Here is a 19,656-nt window from a genome sequence, read left to right on the forward strand (position 1 = left end):
TCTTCTCTTCTCTTCTCTTCTCTTCTCTTCTCTTCTCTTCTCTTCTCCCTTCCCTTCTATCCCCTCCCCTCTCTTTTTTAAATAAATCAACCACAATTTGGGGTAAACATTTATATCTTGCTAAGGGGCAGGGGTGTGATTTTAGATGCTCTTTTGGGAAAACAAAGAAATTAATGTAAATAAGATTTCTAACTTTCTGTTTAAAAAAGAATTTATATAAATGTTTAAAACAGGGGGTGGGGTAGGGGAATTTTTGTAAAGAATGAAACATGCAAGTACCACACACTGTTTCAATTTTGCACAAAGGAGGCTGTAGATGAGACCCCTATTACAAGTAATACATTGGTGGTATCAAGGTGCCTCTCCAAAGGCTTGAATACCTTGGGCTATATTGGGACAGAGGCTATGGCAGGCCCAGCCCAGTAGTCTAGTGACTACTCTTATACCTGGAATTCTTGGGGCAGTGAACTAGAGGGTTATTGTATGTGTCTTTTTAATGGGAGCAACATGTAAATGGACACGAGAATGTGGAAAGGTCCAGAAGTACTCATCTGCACAAAGTCTGGATGCTTTTGTGGGATCTTGCTTTCTTGTCTTAGCAGATGCTGTTAGTGACACTCCTAAGAACTAGAATCACCTCTTTGAGAAAAGGTGTTTAGGTCTGCACTCAAGCAGCATATGCAGGGGCTGTAGGAGATAATGGGGAAGAAAAGCTTTGGATTTAGCACTGGGGCAGTGTGAGTACTTTCCTGGCAGACTATCTGATTTTTGTGCTGTTGCTTATCTTTGGATGGTGAGCTGCATCAGTTTCCCTATATCCTTTCTCTAGGAGTTCTGTGACACTTAAAAAATCCTTCTGTGTTGAAATCACTGCGCTAATTCTACCTTTCTTCCCACTGAGAGAGTGAGTACTTCTCCCTGGTGTCTTGGTTGATAGAATAAAGGCAGCCATCAAAACCAGGATTCATTTTGTCCTGGTGCCTCTTAAACTCATTTGCATAAATTGTGAATACCCTTCAATTTATAAAGATGGTTTTTTAACCTTTGGCATACTCCCTTCCTAAGCCCTTTTCTTGAAGAGGAAAATCAGCCATACCATCTTAAATCCAATTTTAATACCCACCTTCCCTCCTCTGGGAGACAACCTGGTACCTTGTCTGCAATACTTGTTAAACCTCTTTTTTTAGAGGATTATTAGAGGAAGCTTGCTAGGGAGATTGTATAGGATCCTTAGGATAATGTCCTAAAAAGGCAATTTGAAATAGAAAAAAAAATTATTTATGACTCCTGTTCTGGCATGGGTAGTGTCAAAGGAGAGTGGGGCAAGTTCTAAGAAACTGGGGCTTCAGTTTCAAGTATATCCTGAAGTGGCTTGTTTAACAAGTAGAAACCTTAATTACTTGTAACCTTGGGATCATGGGTATTGGAACCAAACGATGAGGCACCAAGCATAGCAGCTAGCTTACTGTATTAATGTTCAGTGAAACAGGAAAGACTCATTTGGTAGAAAGTTTTTTTTTTTTCCCTAAATAATTTTGCTCTCCTCTCCCCTTCTGACTCGTGGATCTCTGAAGATGCCTTATATAAAGTGAGCAGACACTGGAGGCCAAGGAGAGTGGATCCATGGTAGGACCTGGGAGAAGATTAAAAGTATTTGGTTCTGAGCAAGGTCATTGGCCTGGGCATCACCAGGTCTGAGCATGGAAAGCTCAGGTAAATGGCATACATCCTAAGGGGATAAAGAGCAGTATTAATCCCTCTGAGGAAATGGGGTCCATCAGGACAAGAGCCACCTGGGAGGAAGCTCATTCAGTTTCTCAGAAGCAACAATACATAACAGAAGCCCAATTAATTCTTCTGTAATGCACTTTGGGTTACAGTATAACAGGCCCCTGTATCACATAGTCACTGGTGCCAGTCACCCTGTGCTCCTTAAAGGAGGGAGGTGAGCCTGGTCTGATAGAGCACAAACCCCAAACCCCTGGGGAAAAAAAATTAGAACTCTACCTATCCTCAATCCAGTGGAAGCCCTCCCTCTTTAGGGTGTGTGTGTATATATGTGTGCACGCTTGTGTGTGAGTGTGTCTGTGTGTCTTTGTGTGTGTGTGTCTGTGTGTGTCTTTGTATATTACCAAGAGCCTCCCTGTGCATTTTGTTCTATTGTGCTAGCTGAGAACTCTCACCAGGTTGGCACCTGAATGCCTTACTCTCAGCAATCAGAGGCTTCCTTGCTCTGTGTGAATTTTAATTTAATTTTCTTTGGGTCATATGTTAGGACCTCTATAATGTCTTTCTTTTCCCCATCAAATGGTGGCCTTGTTCAGTATGTCCTCCCCTCGCCTCAATTACTGAAGCCACAAAGCACATTCTTGGGGATCATGGAGGGTTGGGGTTCCAGAACGGCATCTGTGATATTTCCATTCACCATGGGATCTCTCAACTTGCTGTATTCTTAATTTCTGCTAATAAAAGAATGAAATGAAAATTGACTGAGTCGTGTATTCGACACCTTTCTCCTCACTTGTCTTTTTGCGATTCCTTATTCTGACACATTACAGAATTCAAATTTTCACAGATCTTCCTCTCGAATGCGGTCTTTATTTTGAAAGCATTGGAACATGAATGCATATGTACTACTCATTCTTCCTTATACTTATCTCTATGTTAACTGAAAATATTAAAAGAAGCAAAGCAAGGCCTACATTAGGGAGAGTAGAACCTCTGATTCAGCAACCAAAGGGAAGGAAATAAGCATTTATATAGCATTTACTGTGTGCTAGTCACTGTGCTAAATACTTTTACAAATATCTCACTTGATCCTACAAGGTTAGTGCTTTTATTATCTCCATTTTACAGTTGAGGAAACTGATGCAAACAAATTTAAGTGACTTGCTCAGGATCACACACCTATGTGTCTGAGGCTGGATTTGAACCTAGATCTTCTTGATTCCAGGCCCAGCACTCTATGCACTGCACAACTAGTTGTCTCTAAACATTCAACAAACATTAATGCCTGCTATTTTCAAACCACCATATTAGACTCTGGGAATTCAGAGACCAAAAAGAAACAAACCCTACTTTCAAGGAGCTTACATTCTACTGGGACAACTTAACACACACAGATGAAGACAAAGGACAAAATGAAGTACTCAAGGAAAATTTGCAGAAGTGCAGAATACAAGTAACAGGAAGGATCAGGTAAGGCTTCATGGAAAAAGTGAAGTCTGAGCAGGACCTTGAAGGAAGATGAAGGATACTGCAAAATTAAGATGATGTGGTATTATGTAGATGAATGGAAGTGGGAGAGGTCAGATTGAGAAACAAATTTTCTAGTTTGGTGATGTATGAAGGGCAATAATGTAAGGGCAGTAAGACTGGAAGGGTAGGTTGCAGGCTATATGGAGTATGTGAACAAGAGTCATCTACAATGAGATTGTATAGAATGGCTTAAATTCTACCCTAGAGGATCTAGTACCCTTAGCTGTGTCAAACTTGGAATGGGGACCAACTCTGAGGGTTGGAGAGGAGAAGGTAACTTAAGAGTTCTGTGATTGTCCACTAAGATAGACTGGGTAATTATTTTATCTCTAAGTCTCCTGTTCAGGTTTATCTGGTGAAAAGTTAAATATTTATTTTTTAAATAAATCTTTTGCTTATATAGTTCCCCTTTCCTGACAAGGCAAAAATTCTCCTATACTTAGGTGAAAGGGGGCGGAAAGACCTGTTATCTCAGTATAATTCTCCAGAGATTGCTTAGAAATCTTTTATTGAGATCTTTTGTTTTTATATCACCTAGAGTCTCCCTTGTATCTTTTCCTCTCCCCGTCAGAGAGCCATCCCTTACAAGAATAGGAAGAAGAGAAAATGCATCAAAGCCAAATCAATATGTTAAAAAAAAGCCTATGTTTCCATGTAGAGAGTAAACAGTTCAACTTTAGTAAGTCCCTCATGATTTCTCTTTCCTGTTTACCTTTTCATGTTTCTCTTGAGTCTTATATTTGAAAGTCAAATTTTCTATTCAGCTCTTGGTCTTTTCATCAAAAATGCTTGAAGTTTCTCTATTTCACTGAATATCAGTTTTTTTCCCCTGAAGGATTACACTCAGTTTTACCAGGTAGGTGGATTCTTGGTTGTAATCCTATCTCCTTTGACCTCCTGAATATCATATTCCAAGCCCTCTGGTACCTTAATGTAGAAGCTGCTAAATCTTATGGAACTGTGTTTTTTTAAGGATGAAGGGAGACTTGTGCATTTGTAGGCTGCAGGGGAAGGAGATAGTGGGGGCAATCTGCTGGAAAAGTTAGGAGGGGGTAGGATCAAGAGTGTGTGTTAAGGGATTTGCCTTAAGAAGGGAGGCCTCTTTATTTGAGATTGGAGTAAGAAAGTAAGTAATGAGGAAAGATTTCTGAGAGATTTGAGGGGAGAAAAGGGAACACCAGCAAATTACCTCAGGTGTTTTCCCCTCCTCCATCCCCAGTAATGAATCAAGGTCCTCAGCTGAGAGGATTAAGGAAGAAGGTCCTGCAGAGGTGTGAGAGGAATGAAAAGGTTTGAAATAGTATCTGTGATGATCGGGAAAAGTAAATCTATTAGGGAGGTATAAAAGGATTGCTTAAAGGTCAAGTTGAGATTATGTCACAAATTTATAGGGGACCCAGTCAGAATAATTTTGGGACTGTCTCCAACTCCTTTCAAACATTAATAAGAGTGAAGGCAGCAGATAATGGGAATAATCCAAGGCTGGGGTTTGATAAGGCATGATGATAGGAAAGACTAGGGACTCAAGTGTGTAAGATACTATGGAGCTGAATAGATAAACCAAGGGGTTGGTTGAGATAAGGGAAAAAGAAGTGCGAAAGAGTGGAAGGATTGGAGATCATGGAGAACATGAAAAACAGGGATAAAGGTCATAAGGCAGAGGGAAGTTTGGAATAGTAAAATATGATCAGATATGACAATTTTACAAAACAAAACATGGGAGTGGAACATTCTGGGTAATGGCAAGATCAAGGATATGACCGTTTCTGTGTTAGCTAAGGCAGAGTGGAAGAGTAGCTCATGGAAACTGAATAGATGGATGAACTGAGAAATAATATTTGAGGTAGTATGTTGAAATCCTCTAGTATGAGGCAGGAGTTGGATTGTAGAGAAAGATGCTTTTTCTTTGGTGCCAGCTTTAATCTTTGTAATTTTGCAATGTTCATTTTTGATGATTTTATGGTATTTGTTTTTTCCTTTTACACTATTGTAGTCATGTATAGTCTCTATAAATTCTTTTTGCAGGTATAGACGTAGTTGGGTTTGCTTCTCAGTCATTATACTTCTACTCTGGACTCAATCCAGTTTAGAAAGCCATAGTCTGTCTAAAAGAATAGCTCAAAAACTCCAAAGGCCCCTCCTTCTCTAGATCTTCTAGTCAGTCATAGGAAAAGATACTTGCTTCCCGCCTATTAGGATATTAATTTGATGACTGCAAATCATAGAAAGTATGGATGGATTTTGAATTCATGAAGCCTAAAAAAATGCTTGTATATGTGTGTACCAGTGGCTTCTAGGCAGTCCTTCCTTTAAATCATTCCAGAAAAAGACTGTCCTTTACTTTAAAATCTTGCTCAATTTAGCTTTCCTTCCCCCAGTAGACAGTAACAGCTCACTGTCATTTGTACCATATGTGAAGCGTTTAGGATTCCCATCCCCCAAGTCTTATTTGTAATTGGGAGAACAGATTCAGTAAATTTAGTTTGTTCTTGCTTTACCTCCCCCCGCCCACATACCCCTGACATTATTAATAGCTGACAATTTACAAATTGCTTCCTACTAACATGCTAACATAGCAACATTACTAAACATCTATACTTGTTCCAACTGTGAAACATTTATGATACATGCGTGTTTGGTTTTTGGTCACCAGCTTCCTGAAGATGACTGAATTCCTGCTTCCCCCAAAGCTAAGGTTGATGTCAGAGTGAAGAGAACCTGAACCTGCTGGTGCTTCTACCTGAGCCAGACTGCCAGCTAGTGTCACATAGTACAGTTTATGAGCCCCTGATGGCAAAACAGAGAGACAACACACTCAAATTCCAGGACTCTAGTGGCATTCTCTTTTGGCTGTCCTGAAAGAGCTGTACAAAGTCAGAGCTAGGGCCTAGGGGAAAATAAGTAGGAGAGTAGTGAGTGCTTCCTGACCTTTTCCAGTTTCTAAATTTGCCTTTGACACTTTGGGTGGGTGGGAAGATAAGACTTTAAAATGAAAACAGATTCCCCAGATGAAAAAGAGAAAAGTGGCAATGGCTAGCAGGAACTCTGTGGGAGGCAAACCTTGTATTAAGTTTTGATTTGGTTTGGTATAAACTGGAATGAGGATAGTTTGTGCCAGAAGGAGTTACAGCAAGAATTTTAAAATAATCTTTCAATGACACACCCAGTTAGGTCTTTCCAATGACTTGGTTAGGAAATAGTAAGCTAATGGTAAAGTAGACCTCTTTCTTCCTGGAGGCAAGATACTTTTTTTTCGGGGTGAGGCTAGGCCATTGGGGTTAAGTGACTTGCCCAGGGTCACACAGCTAGTGTCAAGCTTCTGAGGTCAAATTTGAACTCAGGTCCTCCTGACTCTAGGGCCGGCACTCTATCCACGACTCCACCTAGCTGCCTCCAAGATACTTTTTACTTGGTATTTTTTAGCATGTTTTAAAAATAAATTTTTATTGATGTCTTGATTTTGCATTTCCTAAGTTTCTCCCAGTAACCCCTCTCCTCCCTCCCAGAGGGCCATCCTATATAACAATATATTTAAAAGAAAAAGGGGGAAGAGGAAAAAAAATCTTTGCTTGATATTGATATCCTTTTTTTCTACCTTTCTAACCTGCAAGGTTGAATTAGCCTTGGAGGGAAATTGGGTTTTTGTTCAGGGACTTTTGGGGATAATGTGTAACTGCAACTTGAAGTCTTAAAGAGTTGCCTAGAGCACTAAGAATTTAGGTGACTTTCCCTTGGTTATACTGCCAGTATATGTCAGACGTAATACTTGAACTCAGGTCTGGTTCCAAAGTCGGCTTTCTATCCACTATGCCATATGTATATGTATATGTATATGTATTATATGTGTGTATTGTTACTCATATGTAAAAATAAGCTAGAGAAGGAAATGACAAATCATTCCAGTATCTCTGCCAAGAAAACCCCTTACAAGAGCATCCAACAGGACCAAAAAATAACTTAACAAAAATGTGTATATGTGTTACGTGTGCATATGCATACATACACATAATTATAGACATACATATTCATTTGCAGGACTTCCGCAGTTTGCTATTGATTGCCTAACTGACGACCTAATCCCGGGAGCCAGTCTTGATTGTTCCATAGACCACTGAGAGTAGTACAGCTTTGAGCACTCTGGCCGTTTTGTACACCCAGTGGCTTTCCTCACCCTCACTTGAGCCAACTGATTTACTTACTGTTGTGTGACCTACTGTGGCCACATCTCTGAGCTATATTCTCCCTAAAAGCAAAACATTACAATTTACTTTCTTAGGAGGCAGAATTAGGACGCCTTTCTTGAAGATGGTGGAAAAAATGTCCAGGGAGAGATCATGGTGTAGCCTGAGTTACATGAGGCTGGTGGGAAGTGGGCTGGAAATACAGACTTGACTGGGCCTAGAACTTGAGGAACCTTCCTTCTAGTTCAGGGATGAATTAGCATGTCAACAGGAGAAAATGTCATAGAATAACGAGTAGGACTATGGAATTGTACCTTGCACACAAATGTATGATAAACCCAGCCACTTTCAGGATCAGTTCCGTCCCTTCTCTCATTTGCCTTTCCAGGTGTCTGTGCCATGCCTGTCTTTGGGACGGGCCTAGTTATGAATCATTGAGTTATATGAACTGTTCCTAGGAGTCTATCCCCCAGAGTCCACCTGGTTCTTACTTATACAAGTTTTGGTGTTGGGGGTCTGAGGTCTATATCCATGACTATTCAATAACTAACAACAATACTAATAATTATAGCCAGCACTTTAAGGTTTGCAAAGTGTTTCACATGTTTTACTCATTTGATCCTCTCAATGACTCTGGGAAGTATGTGCTATTCCCATTTTATAGACAAGGAAACTGAGGCAAGCGGCAGTTAGCTGACTTGTGTAGAGTCACACAACTAGTCTGAAGAAGTGAGGAAGGGGGGCAGCGAGGTGGCACAGTGGATAGAGCACCAGCCCTGGATTGAGGAGGACCAGAGTTCAAATGCGGCCTCAGACACATAATACTTACTGTGTGACCCTGGGCAAGTCACTTAACCCCATTGCCTAACCAAAAACAAAACAAAACAAAACTTAGTTCTGTTCTCTTAGGTAAAATAGAACAAGAAGAATATGTGAAGAAGTGAGGAAGGATTTAAACTCAGTTCTTCCCAATCTTTCCATTGCACCACCTAGCTACTGGGTAGTATTTATGAAAACTGGTATCTTAGTAGATCTGACAGAAAAGTGTCTTTATTGAAGATAATTTTCTAAAACCCTATCATTTACATAATGCAAAATGCTTTCCCCCATAACAATTCTGTGGGAGAGATGGTACAGATATCTCCAGTGTGAAAAGACTGAGGCCTGGAGATTGTTATGTGTCAATGTAAACTTGAGTTAGTTTAAGCCTGGATTTGAATTCAGGTTTTCTGACTTGGAGTTCAGGACCCTTTCCACTGTACCACAATGCCTCTTAGTGTCCTAATAAAATCAGTAAGGACCCGGGATTCATCATCTACCCTACTGCCCATCTCCCTCCATACCAGCCATTAGTCCAGGGCTAAAGACCCCTTTACCTCCATCCTTCCCCCCTTGCTGATATTCAAATCAGCATTACTGTTGGCTTTTAAAAGGGTTTAACAATCAGCTTATTTTTGTCATTGTGAATTTCAGGCTGCCTAAACTGAAGCTCTTTTCTCAAGCTGTAATCCCCTAGCCTTGTAGCCATGGCAGCCCTATCCTTTCTGTGTACCTACCCCACTCTGCTCAGTCCTTCAACTATGCCCTCTCCAGACCCGATGCTCTATTGTTAACACACGCCCACTGCTTGGAAATTACTTTATGAATATTTTGTATTTGATTGGCTATGCACAGGCATCCTTCCTGCCTAACAGTCCTTACTCAATAATTTGTTTCTCAAAGGTAGGGACTTTTACTTTTGTCTTTGTACCCCAGAATCTGGCACATAATGAGTGCTTAATACATGTTTATTAAATTGAAGTTGTGTCTAGAAGTTCTCCAACTATTACACTCTGTCATTTGTAGTGGTAGCCATTACCCAACGGAGTTCATGTTTTTGCCCTTCTTTGGTCTTCCTCACTTCCCTTTCATTATCTACACAAGTATATACCTGCCCACATCCATGTCCATCAGAATTTGAGCAGGCCCATGGGGAATGAGGTGTATCCCATTATGATTTTTACTTCCCTCAAAGTTTCTGTGGCATTAGTGTGTTTTCTGTAGTATTTCTTCTGTGCCTTTCTGTATTCCCTTCCCAGGACCTGTAAACCTGTGATTTTCCACTCTGAACAACCTGTTAAATGAAAGTAGTCAATTCTTCCCTTGACCACACCAGCAACCTGGCACTTATGGGAAATAATGGAGTTGAAATCTTCAGTCTGATCAGGATCTGTTTGTGCATAGTTGAGGAAGGGGTGGTTCAGAGCTACCAGAGTACCACTGAACCTTGAGGCAGATAGTACTTGGTCGCGTGGAGGGTTTCTTTGGGAAGAGGCTTCTGGGATTGCAGGGGTCTGGAGCATGGTCTTACTCCTCTTCTCCCAGCCAAACAATCTCTGTAGGAAGTAATTCCCCGAGGCCGAAAAGGGGAGGCTGCAATGTCCCACGTGGGAAGGTCTGGATCTCAAATCAGTCATAGTTTTTTGGAACAATTGCTCAGGGAAGAGCCAGCTTTGCCTACCCTCTTGTACAAATTGAGGTCGTGACAGCCTGTGCTTGGAACACTGCTCTTCTCTAGGTGATTCTATAAGGCTACAGATGGCATACCACAATCTTCAGAAGAATCAAAATTGCAGATGCCTTAAAAGGCAATGGAAAAATACACATTGGGTATAAAATGTCTGTAGGAAATGTCCAATGTTAACTTAAACTGAGAAGTGGAAGGATCAAAGAAATGTATGAATAGGAAGTAATAGGGAAGTCATAATAAGAGGGAGGGTTAACAGATAGACTGAATGCTGCATTATTATTTAGAAAAACTTGGAAGAAGCAGAGAAAGACATCCAAAGGGTTGGGTTGATCATCTATGGAAGAGGATTTATCAAAAGACCTGGACAAGACTTGCATAGGATAAGAATTGGAAGGAATATAACGTGCCCCAATGCTGAGTGCCCACATTAATGAAATCGTACTCCATTAAAGTAAGATTTACTTTAAATATATTAAATGAAAAATTTCTAAAATTAAATTTTGTTTGTTTTAAGTCATAACTGTGTAATGTTTTCATTAATTAAGCTTTGGCTGAAGCTCTTTAAATGATTTTTAAATAAATTTTTATTAATACCTTAAAAAAAAAAGTTGAGGTTGTGAGCTGTCATTGAAGTAGCTCCCAGGTTACCAGGGGCAGCAGGAGTGGGGTTATCGAGGCTGAGTTCTCTGCAGTGCCTCCACAGTCCTGGGCATTTTCCTATAAAAATGGGGGGAGAGATGGTCAGTGATATCCCAACTAGAGGGTCCCCCTATAATGGAAAATTGTGTCATTTGTATTTCAATAGAAGGCTTCGGACCTTCATTGTAAGACAAAGGATCATAGAATTTAGAGCTAGAAGGGACCTTTACCCTAAGAAAATTTATGACAAATATTCATATGCCATGGAAGGTAGAACTTTCTACTTTATACAAATGAGTTGTTTTTTTTTTTAAAGTATTGTGCTAACCCTTCTTCCTCCTGTCTTTGTATGCCAGGCATTTACTTGCCTTTCCCATCCCTAGTCCCAAAGGAATTCACTACCTGTGTATTATCTCCTTAAACAAAGCATTCAGTAGTGTATTTCAAAGCCAAATAAGAGAATACTTAGCAGGAACTTGATAACTGTCTTCAAGTGTATGCTGTTTATCTCTTAGAGGACAAAATTGGGGAAAATGGATGGAAATGACAGAAAATTGGATTCTGACTCAATACAAGGAAAAACTGCCTAACCATTAAAGCTGTCCAAAAGTAGAATGCCGTGTTTCACCATGTAATTGTCACACTCTGTTTTTTCAGTCCAAAAATTGGTTTATAACCTTTCACCAAGTAATCATAGCATGGCGTAATTCTTTTCATCACACTACTTAAAAAGTAAGCAGAACATCAATGTATTGGCCAGTGGCATATGGATATGTATTTATCTCTTGTGCATTGCAAGCAGCAAGCCTCGAATTCTCAAGCGCACCGGCATTGTCAGTATATTTTGGAAAGGTGATTTATGTGGTTTGGGTAGAGCGCTGCAGTACCAACGGTATTGTCCCTCAACCCAGTGAAGAACCCTAGGCGCAAAGGGAGCGGGTGGGCAGGCAAAGCTGCCATGAGTAAGTCACGTGATATGGTAAGACCTGCATGTTCTCATGGTAGTTAAACTTTGTAGTTCGTCTCCCGGCAATACAGTTTAGTAACAATTTTTAAGTAATACCAGCACATATTTTTAAAGCTTCACATAATAGTCACACCCTACTTTTTGGCAAAAAAATATTTGGCATAAAATGTGCTATGTTTATGTGATGAAATACGGTAGGCTGCGTTTTTTTCTTTTTGGTCCAAATCTGTGATTTCACTCCCATAGGGTATTCTGTATGAGGAACTCAGTCGCAAATAGCAATTGTTTTTCAATTTACTTAGTGTAAGTGCTTGGGGCCTGCTGTCACCCCAGGAGGATGTTTGGTGATACCTGAACCCAGCCCTTCTTGATTCCTAGGCCCCGTGATCTAAATTCTAGAAAAGTGAATTCTGTGAAGAAGTGAATTTTGGAGTCTTCCAGTGGAGTTTGAGTGGCCACTGGTAACGGATGTTGGGGGCTCCTGTTCGAGTATTGATTGGATTAAACGGCTAAATTCCTTCTAACTCTGAGACTGATGATAGGATTGATTAAGGAGGAATTTCGTTTGGATTATCAGTAGTTTTGAACTATTGATACTTCTGATCCTTCCAAGAGCTGCACAAATAAACAGCATTGAGTGTAGTGGGCCAGGGAAACCTGGAAGCAGCTGATTTCTTGCTAACTTCAGGTTCAGACTCAGGGAGACTTGGTGTGTGTATTATGTACCAGCATACTTTCTGGCCCTTCTTTTTCATACATCTATATGAGAACAGAGGTATACTAATATGCACAAACATCCATGGATGAATGCATGCACATATACACATATATTCTTCACAAGTTCATTCATATACATGAATGCATGTGCATGACCACATATCCAATATCACATTCCTAACTGAGAATTCCCTCAGCAAATGGAAATTTTTTTTTTTTTGCATTTGGGGTTAAGTGACTTGCCCAGGGTCACACAGTTGTTAAGTGTCAAGTGTTTGGTCTGAAGCTGGATTTGAACTCAGGTTTCCTGACTTCAGGGCCGGTGCTCTATCCACCATGCCACCCAGCTGCCCCGCAAATGGAATTTGATACAGAAGAATTACAAGCTACTACCACCCATCTCCTATCTTCTGTTGGCCCTATCCCAGGCCTTCTCCAGCACTGGGCCCACTTTGCACCACTGTCTCCTAATTGGGCTCCCATTCTTCCTCTTACTCCTCCTTTTTTTTAGGATACAATATTAGGATACCTGCCTTGAGGGAGGACCTTGAACAATCTAATTGCCTATCACTCTCAGTAGTTCTCTCCAGCTGCTAATACACTTCCTGGACTCACTCCTTGATAGTTAGCATACTCCTATCTTCCTTCTTTTACTCTGTCCATCCCAGTGGTTCTGAACTCCTGACTGCTAATATTCAAATGCTAGTCCCCATCCCCAAGTGCCTGCTCCATTACTTCCATCTCCCTCAATCCTACCTGACCAATGTGCCCCTCTTGATGTCCCCTATCTTTGTCCCATACTCTCTGGAATTCCTTTCACCATAAACTTCTTCCTTTCTTACTCTTTCCAACTCCTAGCACTCTCCAGAGGATACTTTCTATGCTACCTTTTCCAGTTCTGGGTACACCTTCCATACTCCCTGATTCAGTGATCAAAGTGGGAGACTTGAAATACTCCTTGTTCCCCATTTCCATTTACAGATTCTCCCCCCATGACTATCACTCAATAACTTCTCTTTTGAGGTTCATGCTATACAAATCACCTAAACCAGAGCCTGGTAGCTGTTGTCTGCCAACCCCTAAAACATTCTCCTTCGTTCTTCATTGAAGACTGCTCAGTATTTCTCTTTGCCACAGTTCCTGCCCTCATACTAAGGAATTTTAACATACATTTTGATATTCTCTCGAGTACCCTCACCTCCCAGTTCTTCAATGTGATTAGTTGCCATCAACCTCTGATACACACGGAGAAGATTATACCCTTGATCGTGTTGTAAACCACAAGTGTTCCTCTTCATTTTCATGAACTCCAAAGTTTCTTTATTTCTTTGTTCAAGATAATTTTCTAAAACTCGCTGTCATTTATATCATAATCTTTTGTTGTTAAATGCCCTATGCCATATTCTATTTCCCTTAACCATACTCTCCATCCTCACTGTGACCTCCATTTCTTCTACCACTCAGTTCTTGTCCAGGTGTCTGCACTGCATTGGCTGCACTCTCCTCCCTTACAATTCTCAGCCCCTTAATACAATATTACACTATTTTCTGGTCTGGAATCCTTGTACTCCCACCTTTTTATTGTCAATCATGCCTTACCAAACCACACCACTGGATTATTTCCTATCATGTGCTAAGAAACTGAACTGGAAAAGGTCATTAAATGGTGCTGATTGAGTATTCTACAGATTTATGATATCTAATCTCAATGCAGCAAGGCAATTCTACAGCTCTCTAATTGATTTTCTATCCCACTCATCATAATGGCTTTCCAAACCTTTTTGTTTCTAGTCAAGTCTCCTAGGACTCCCTCCCCTGACCCCCTTGCTTCAGATTTTACTCAGAATTCAGTGAAAGAATTGAGTCATTAGCTGGTACTTCCCTCTTCTCTCTTCCTGTCATTTCATATCACTCAGTCAACTTTCCCTACTATCTCTTCCTTTACTCCTGACTTGAATGAAGAGATCTCCTTTCTTGATAAGACAGATCCCTTGATGTGCCCCCCCATCCCATCTTTTCCTTTCTTCTTCAGCAGATTGCTTTCACTCTCTAATTTTCAATCTCTATTTCCTGACTCCTTTCCTTCTATGTACAAATGCACCCATATCTCTTCCATCCTTAAAAAATCCTCTCTTGATCCTACCATGCCTGCTGGTGACCATTTTATGTCTGTCCTTCCTTTCTCAGCTAAACTCCTTGAGAAAGCCATCTATGTTAGTGGGCTGTGCTTCTATTTTCACTTTTCCTCTTCATCTTCTGTAATCTGGTTTCCATCCTCATCATTCAGCTTAAACTACTCTTTCTGAAGTTTGCCAATGATCTCTTAATTGCCAATTCTAATGGCAGCCTCAATCCTCATCCTTCTTGACATCTCTATAGCATTTGACACTATTGATCAGCTTCTGGAAACTTTCTGCTCTTTGGTCATCATTGTATTGCTCTCTTCTGATTGTTGTCCTACCTATCTTACTTTTTCTCAGTCTTCTTGGCCTTCATTCATGTTAGCCCACTAATTATGGGTCCCAGAGCTCTGCCCTGGGTTCTCTTCTCTTTTCCCACTATAGCATCTTACTTGGTGGTCTCATCAATTCCCAAGGTTCAAATATAATCTCTATGAAGATGAGTCCCAGGGTTCTAAGCACAGCTATAGTCTCTCTCCTGAGCTGTAGTTCTATACTACCAACCACCTAGTGGATAGAGTTGGATATACCATAGGTATCTCAAATTTGACATGTCCAAAACAAAAGTAATTTCCCCTCTCCAATTCTGTCCCCAATCTCTGCTCCTTTTTCCAAAATTCCTTACTACTGTTGAGGGTTCCACCATCCTTCTTGTTAACTGGGGTCACAACCTTGTATTTATATTTGATTCCCTCCTCTCACTCATCCCACGTATCCTGTCCATTGCAAAATCTTCTTGTTTTTACCTCCAGAACAACTCTCAATATGTAACCTTTTGTTCCTACTCATACAGCCACCAATGTAATTCAGACCCCCATCACCTCTTGCCTGGACTTGTAATTGTTCCTCCCTGCCTTCTCTTTCCCATTCAGTAAAATCTGGTTATACCCAATAAACTCCTTATTACTTCCATGATCAAATATAATGTCTGCTTTTTAGCATTTAAAGCTCTTCACAACCTGGCCCCATTCTCCCCTTCCATTTTCTTTGCTCCTCTCCATAAACTCTACAGTTAGCTACACTGGCTTATTTGCTATTGCTTGAACATGACACTCCATCCCTCATTTCTGTGCTTTTAGCACTGTCTGTTCCCCAATACCTGGAATGCTGTCCTTCCTCATCTCAGCCTCTTAGTATCCCTGGCTTCCTTCAAGGTTCAGTTCAAATTCCAGTTCCTCTATGCCCAAAGGGCTATAAAACCACGCATATGCTTTGACCTAGCAATACCACTACTAGGTCTGTATCCCAAAAGAGATAAAAAAACAAAAAGGAAAAGGACCTATATGTACAAAAATATTTATAGCAGCTTTTTTCTGGGAGTAAAGAATTAGAAGTGGAGGGGATACCCATCAGTTGGAGAATGGCTGAACACATTGTGGTATGTGATTATGATGGAATACTATTGTACTCTTAAGAAAAGATAAGCAGAATGCTCTCAGAAAAACCTGGAAAGACTTGCATGAGCTGATGCAAAGTGAAATGTACTGTGTACAAAGTAACTGCAATATTGTAAGATGATCAGCTGTGAATGATTTAGCTATTTTCAGCAATACAAAAATCCAAGATAACTCTGAAGGATTTATGATGAAAAATACTACCCATCCCCAGAGAAAGAACTGATGGTGTCTGAATACAGATTCAAGCATACTTTTTTTTTTTACTTTATTTTTCTTGAGTTTTTTTTTCCTTGTCTATGCTTTCTTTCACAATATGGCTATTATGGATATGTTTTACATGATTACACATGTATAACCTTTATCAAATTGCTTGCCTTCTCAGTAAGAGTGGGGTAGTGCAGAGAGGAAGGGAAGGAGGGAGAGAATTTGGAACTCAGAGTTTTAAAAAGGAATGTTAAGAATTGTTTTCACATGTAACTGGGGAAAAATAAAATACCAAATAAAAGCTTTTTAAAAAAGAAAAAAATCCCAGTTCCTTCAGGAGGCCTTTTCCAGTCTCTTCAGCTGCTAGTGTCTTTCTCAAATACTTTCCATTTACTCTGTATATATTTTATATGTACCTGGTTATTTACATGTTTTATCCCCCATTAGAATGTGAGTTTCTTGAGGGCAGGGATTGTTTTTGCCATTCTTTGCACCCTCAATACTTACTCACTCTCAATAGTGAGTGCCTAATCAATGCTTGTTTACCGACTGATCAACCCTTCCACCTCTCCAGGATACACACCTCTGGATGAAATGCATGGCAGGTGTCTGGTCGCCTTCGGAGTTTCTGGGAGCGCATCCTGTCACACTTGACAGATGCATTATGTATATCAAATATTAAGGTCAATAGTAGGAGCCCAAGGGCTGGGGATAGACAGGGAATCTAAATTTAGCATTAAAGATAAAGGCCCAGAAGAGCACCAACCCCTCTGGTGACAGTCCTGCTTTCTGAGGCAGCAGAGGGTAGCAAGAGAAAGAGGTACTACAGAGGGGGTGCATGAGTCCTAGGAAGAGGTTGGAACTCAATGAGCTAATGTAGGGACAGAAGAGAGAAGGGCTGGGGTATTCAGCACCTGAAATATGGAATAATCCTGATCACGTACACCTGTCCCTGCCTCCTCTTCGCCTCAAACCAGCAACAGGCAGAATAGAAGGATATATTTGACTTCTGTGGCCTCTTGAAGGACAGGTGGGAACATGCTGCAGTCACAGGTGGAGTCAGTCACTACAAGAAGAAGGTTACTGTTGGGAATCCGTTGAATCACAAACATCCTGTAGAAAGAGCAACAATGTAGTCAGATGCACAAATTGCCAAGACACTGGACTAGACTTTGTAGGGAATAAGAAAAGAGTAGGTATTTGTGAACTTTGTAGGTGATTTGGATGTTGGCTTGAATTTTTATTTTGAGAGGCTGTTTTGTATTTCCTTGTTTTCCCTTGGTTGGGGGAAGGAAGAGGGCAAGTTAACTCAATGATGCCGTAAGGATTGAGGGTAGAGCACTCTAAACCTACCATGCCATAAGAAGCCTTCCTGATTGGTTAAGAGTTCATTTTGTGTCATAGAATGGGTGAATAAAGTTGGTCTATAGTGCCTAAATCGCCAAATCCCAAAAGCATCCTGGGGCAGGGTTGGAGAGGAGAGGTATTCAGGATCAGAAAACACCATTATCATTTGGGGGAAGCCATAAAGGAGTTTAAATCTCCAGAGTAGAAAGATAATGAAACTGGGCTTGGGGAACTGAAGTCCTACTATACCTCCCCCTTAAAGGGCTCAAGTAGTAAAGGTAGAAGTGAAAAGAGAGGCCCAGAAATGTAGAAGGCCTCAGCATCCCCAAATACCCCCACAGGAAACACCCTAGTACTGAGGGATGAAAAGTCTTGTCTTACTGATGCTTCTACCTATCCCCTAGATTTTCCAGAGGAGGGAATTTGAGGAGTACTTCCTCCCACCCACTTGCCTGACAGACAAAGCTCACTCAGAGTTCTGCATCCCCCACCTCCCTTCTGTGGTCTTACTTTCTACAGCCTCCACACTCCATAATCCCATTGGTCTCCTGGACAGCGGCCTGGTATATGAACACAGGGTATTCTGTGTCACAGGGCAGCAATATATCCTGCTTCTTGTGCTTGTGGGCTGTGGAAAGACAGAGAGAGATAGATCAGTACCCAGACAAACCCAAGGAAGATGACTAGACAATGTAGGAGCTGAGGCAGAAAAGGTGGGGGAGGAATTAGGGGAATTTGGAAAGAGAGGGCAATTGAAACAGTGCAATAAAAATATAATAAAAGAAGGGAGTCTTTCCTCTGCAAACTAATTAGCTGTGTGACCTTGGGCAAGTCATTTTCACTTATTTGGGGCTCAGTTTCCTAATATGTGTAAAACATTGGGGAGGGCTGCAGAGGGAGTATGTTTTGTGTCTGGAAGTGAAAAATCCTAATTTGGAGGGAGAAACTTTGAGGAAGGAAAGCCCTAGAGAGGAAACATTCATGTTAGTACCCGATACACAGTTGGGAAGGGATGGGGGGAGCAGCTGCTTGTGAAGCCTTCTTCCTCTCTGCCAGGAATAAAATGGAGTAGAAAAATAGAAAGGATCTCCTGCTGTGACAGTGATGTCTGATTCCAGGCTGATGTATATTAAGTTGAGAAATGCCGAATGGCTAAAATTTCGTCTCCCATACCAACTCTGCATGCAGAGCAGAGGGAAAATGGGGCTTTGCCCCAGAGTAATGACATCTTTGGAGGGATAGTATGCTTCCTCCCCAAAGCAACTGCCACCCCAAAGTCCTCCAGAGGTGTGGGCAATTTGCCCCCCCGCCCCCGACTTCTGTGCTGCAATGCACCCCTCCCCCAACAAATAAATTTGTCCCAAATGCAGTTTCAGTTAATTATGTTTCTTTCTATCTGCAAGAAACAGCTCTTCTGTCTGTACTGTGAATCTTCTTGAGAACTATACTTTTAGGGTTTCCCCTCCCGTTGTCTGGGAAAGAATGTTAACTCTATTGCTTTGCTAATTGTTTTCATTCTAATCCAAAGTTTGATTTTTAAAATATATGGTCAGCTAGCTTGGAGCAAATGGGAAATCAGATGACTCTACGAGTTCCCAGTTGATCTGGCCTAGAGATTAAGCTGATTGAGGAACACATTTTGCCAAAAATCTGCACGTTGAACCCAGTAATCTATGAGTATTTCAGAATGGGGTGAAAAGTGGGCTGCATATGTAAAATGAGGGAGTTGGATTAAATGATCTTTAAATTCCCTTCCAGTTGGCTATAAGGGTAGTGGCCAAGAGGATTTTTTCAGTTATGGGTTGATTTAGGTGAGCATTGAGGTCCCTTTGACTCCTAAATTCTATGATGGCGATTCTTTGGTTTTATGAAAAGAGCTGAAAGCAAAATGGAGTGGGCTGAGAGCTCAGCCAGTAGGTGGCAGGGGAGAATCACCAGAGAAAGTGAATCCCCACCTACAATGATCAGGACACTTTTCAGGAGCAGCTGATCACATTGCTATGCCTCAGAATCCCCTTGAGTTAGAAACATGGAGAGAGGGAGAATCTGTGATTAGTATTGGTAAGATGCTTTTTATCCTTCATAGGAAAAGGCCAAACTGTAATATGTAGAGGCATAATAAGGAGGAAAAGTGCCCTGCAGAGACCACACATACAGGGACCGTCTTACTCAAGCAACCCTGCAAATCAGCACTAGCTCACAGGCTGAAAAAAAAAATGAAAATGTTATTAATTTTCTGCCAACGTTCTATACTGGT

At 40.9% G+C, this 19,656-nt stretch overlaps 1 protein-coding gene across 1 annotated transcript in view; it reads right to left on the bottom strand.

Moving 5' to 3' along the window:
• Window positions 1-10,572: 10,572 nt before the first annotated feature.
• The window catches only part of CACNA2D4 (calcium voltage-gated channel auxiliary subunit alpha2delta 4), a 163,442-nt gene continuing 154,358 nt past the window's right edge, over window positions 10,573-19,656 (bottom strand). The window contains exons 36-39 of the mRNA XM_027857342.1: window positions 17,910-18,027; window positions 17,053-17,165; window positions 16,636-16,718; window positions 10,573-10,665 (exon numbers count right to left, since the gene is read on the bottom strand). Coding sequence (XP_027713143.1) covers window positions 10,573-10,665; window positions 16,636-16,718; window positions 17,053-17,165; window positions 17,910-18,027 — 407 coding nt within the window. The remainder of the gene's footprint in view (window positions 10,666-16,635; window positions 16,719-17,052; window positions 17,166-17,909; window positions 18,028-19,656) is intronic.

The sequence above is a fragment of the Vombatus ursinus genome, unplaced genomic scaffold, assembly GCF_900497805.2.
Source record: "Vombatus ursinus unplaced genomic scaffold, bare-nosed wombat genome assembly UNPS02012082.1, whole genome shotgun sequence".
Classification (NCBI taxonomy): Eukaryota; Metazoa; Chordata; class Mammalia; order Diprotodontia; family Vombatidae; genus Vombatus; species Vombatus ursinus.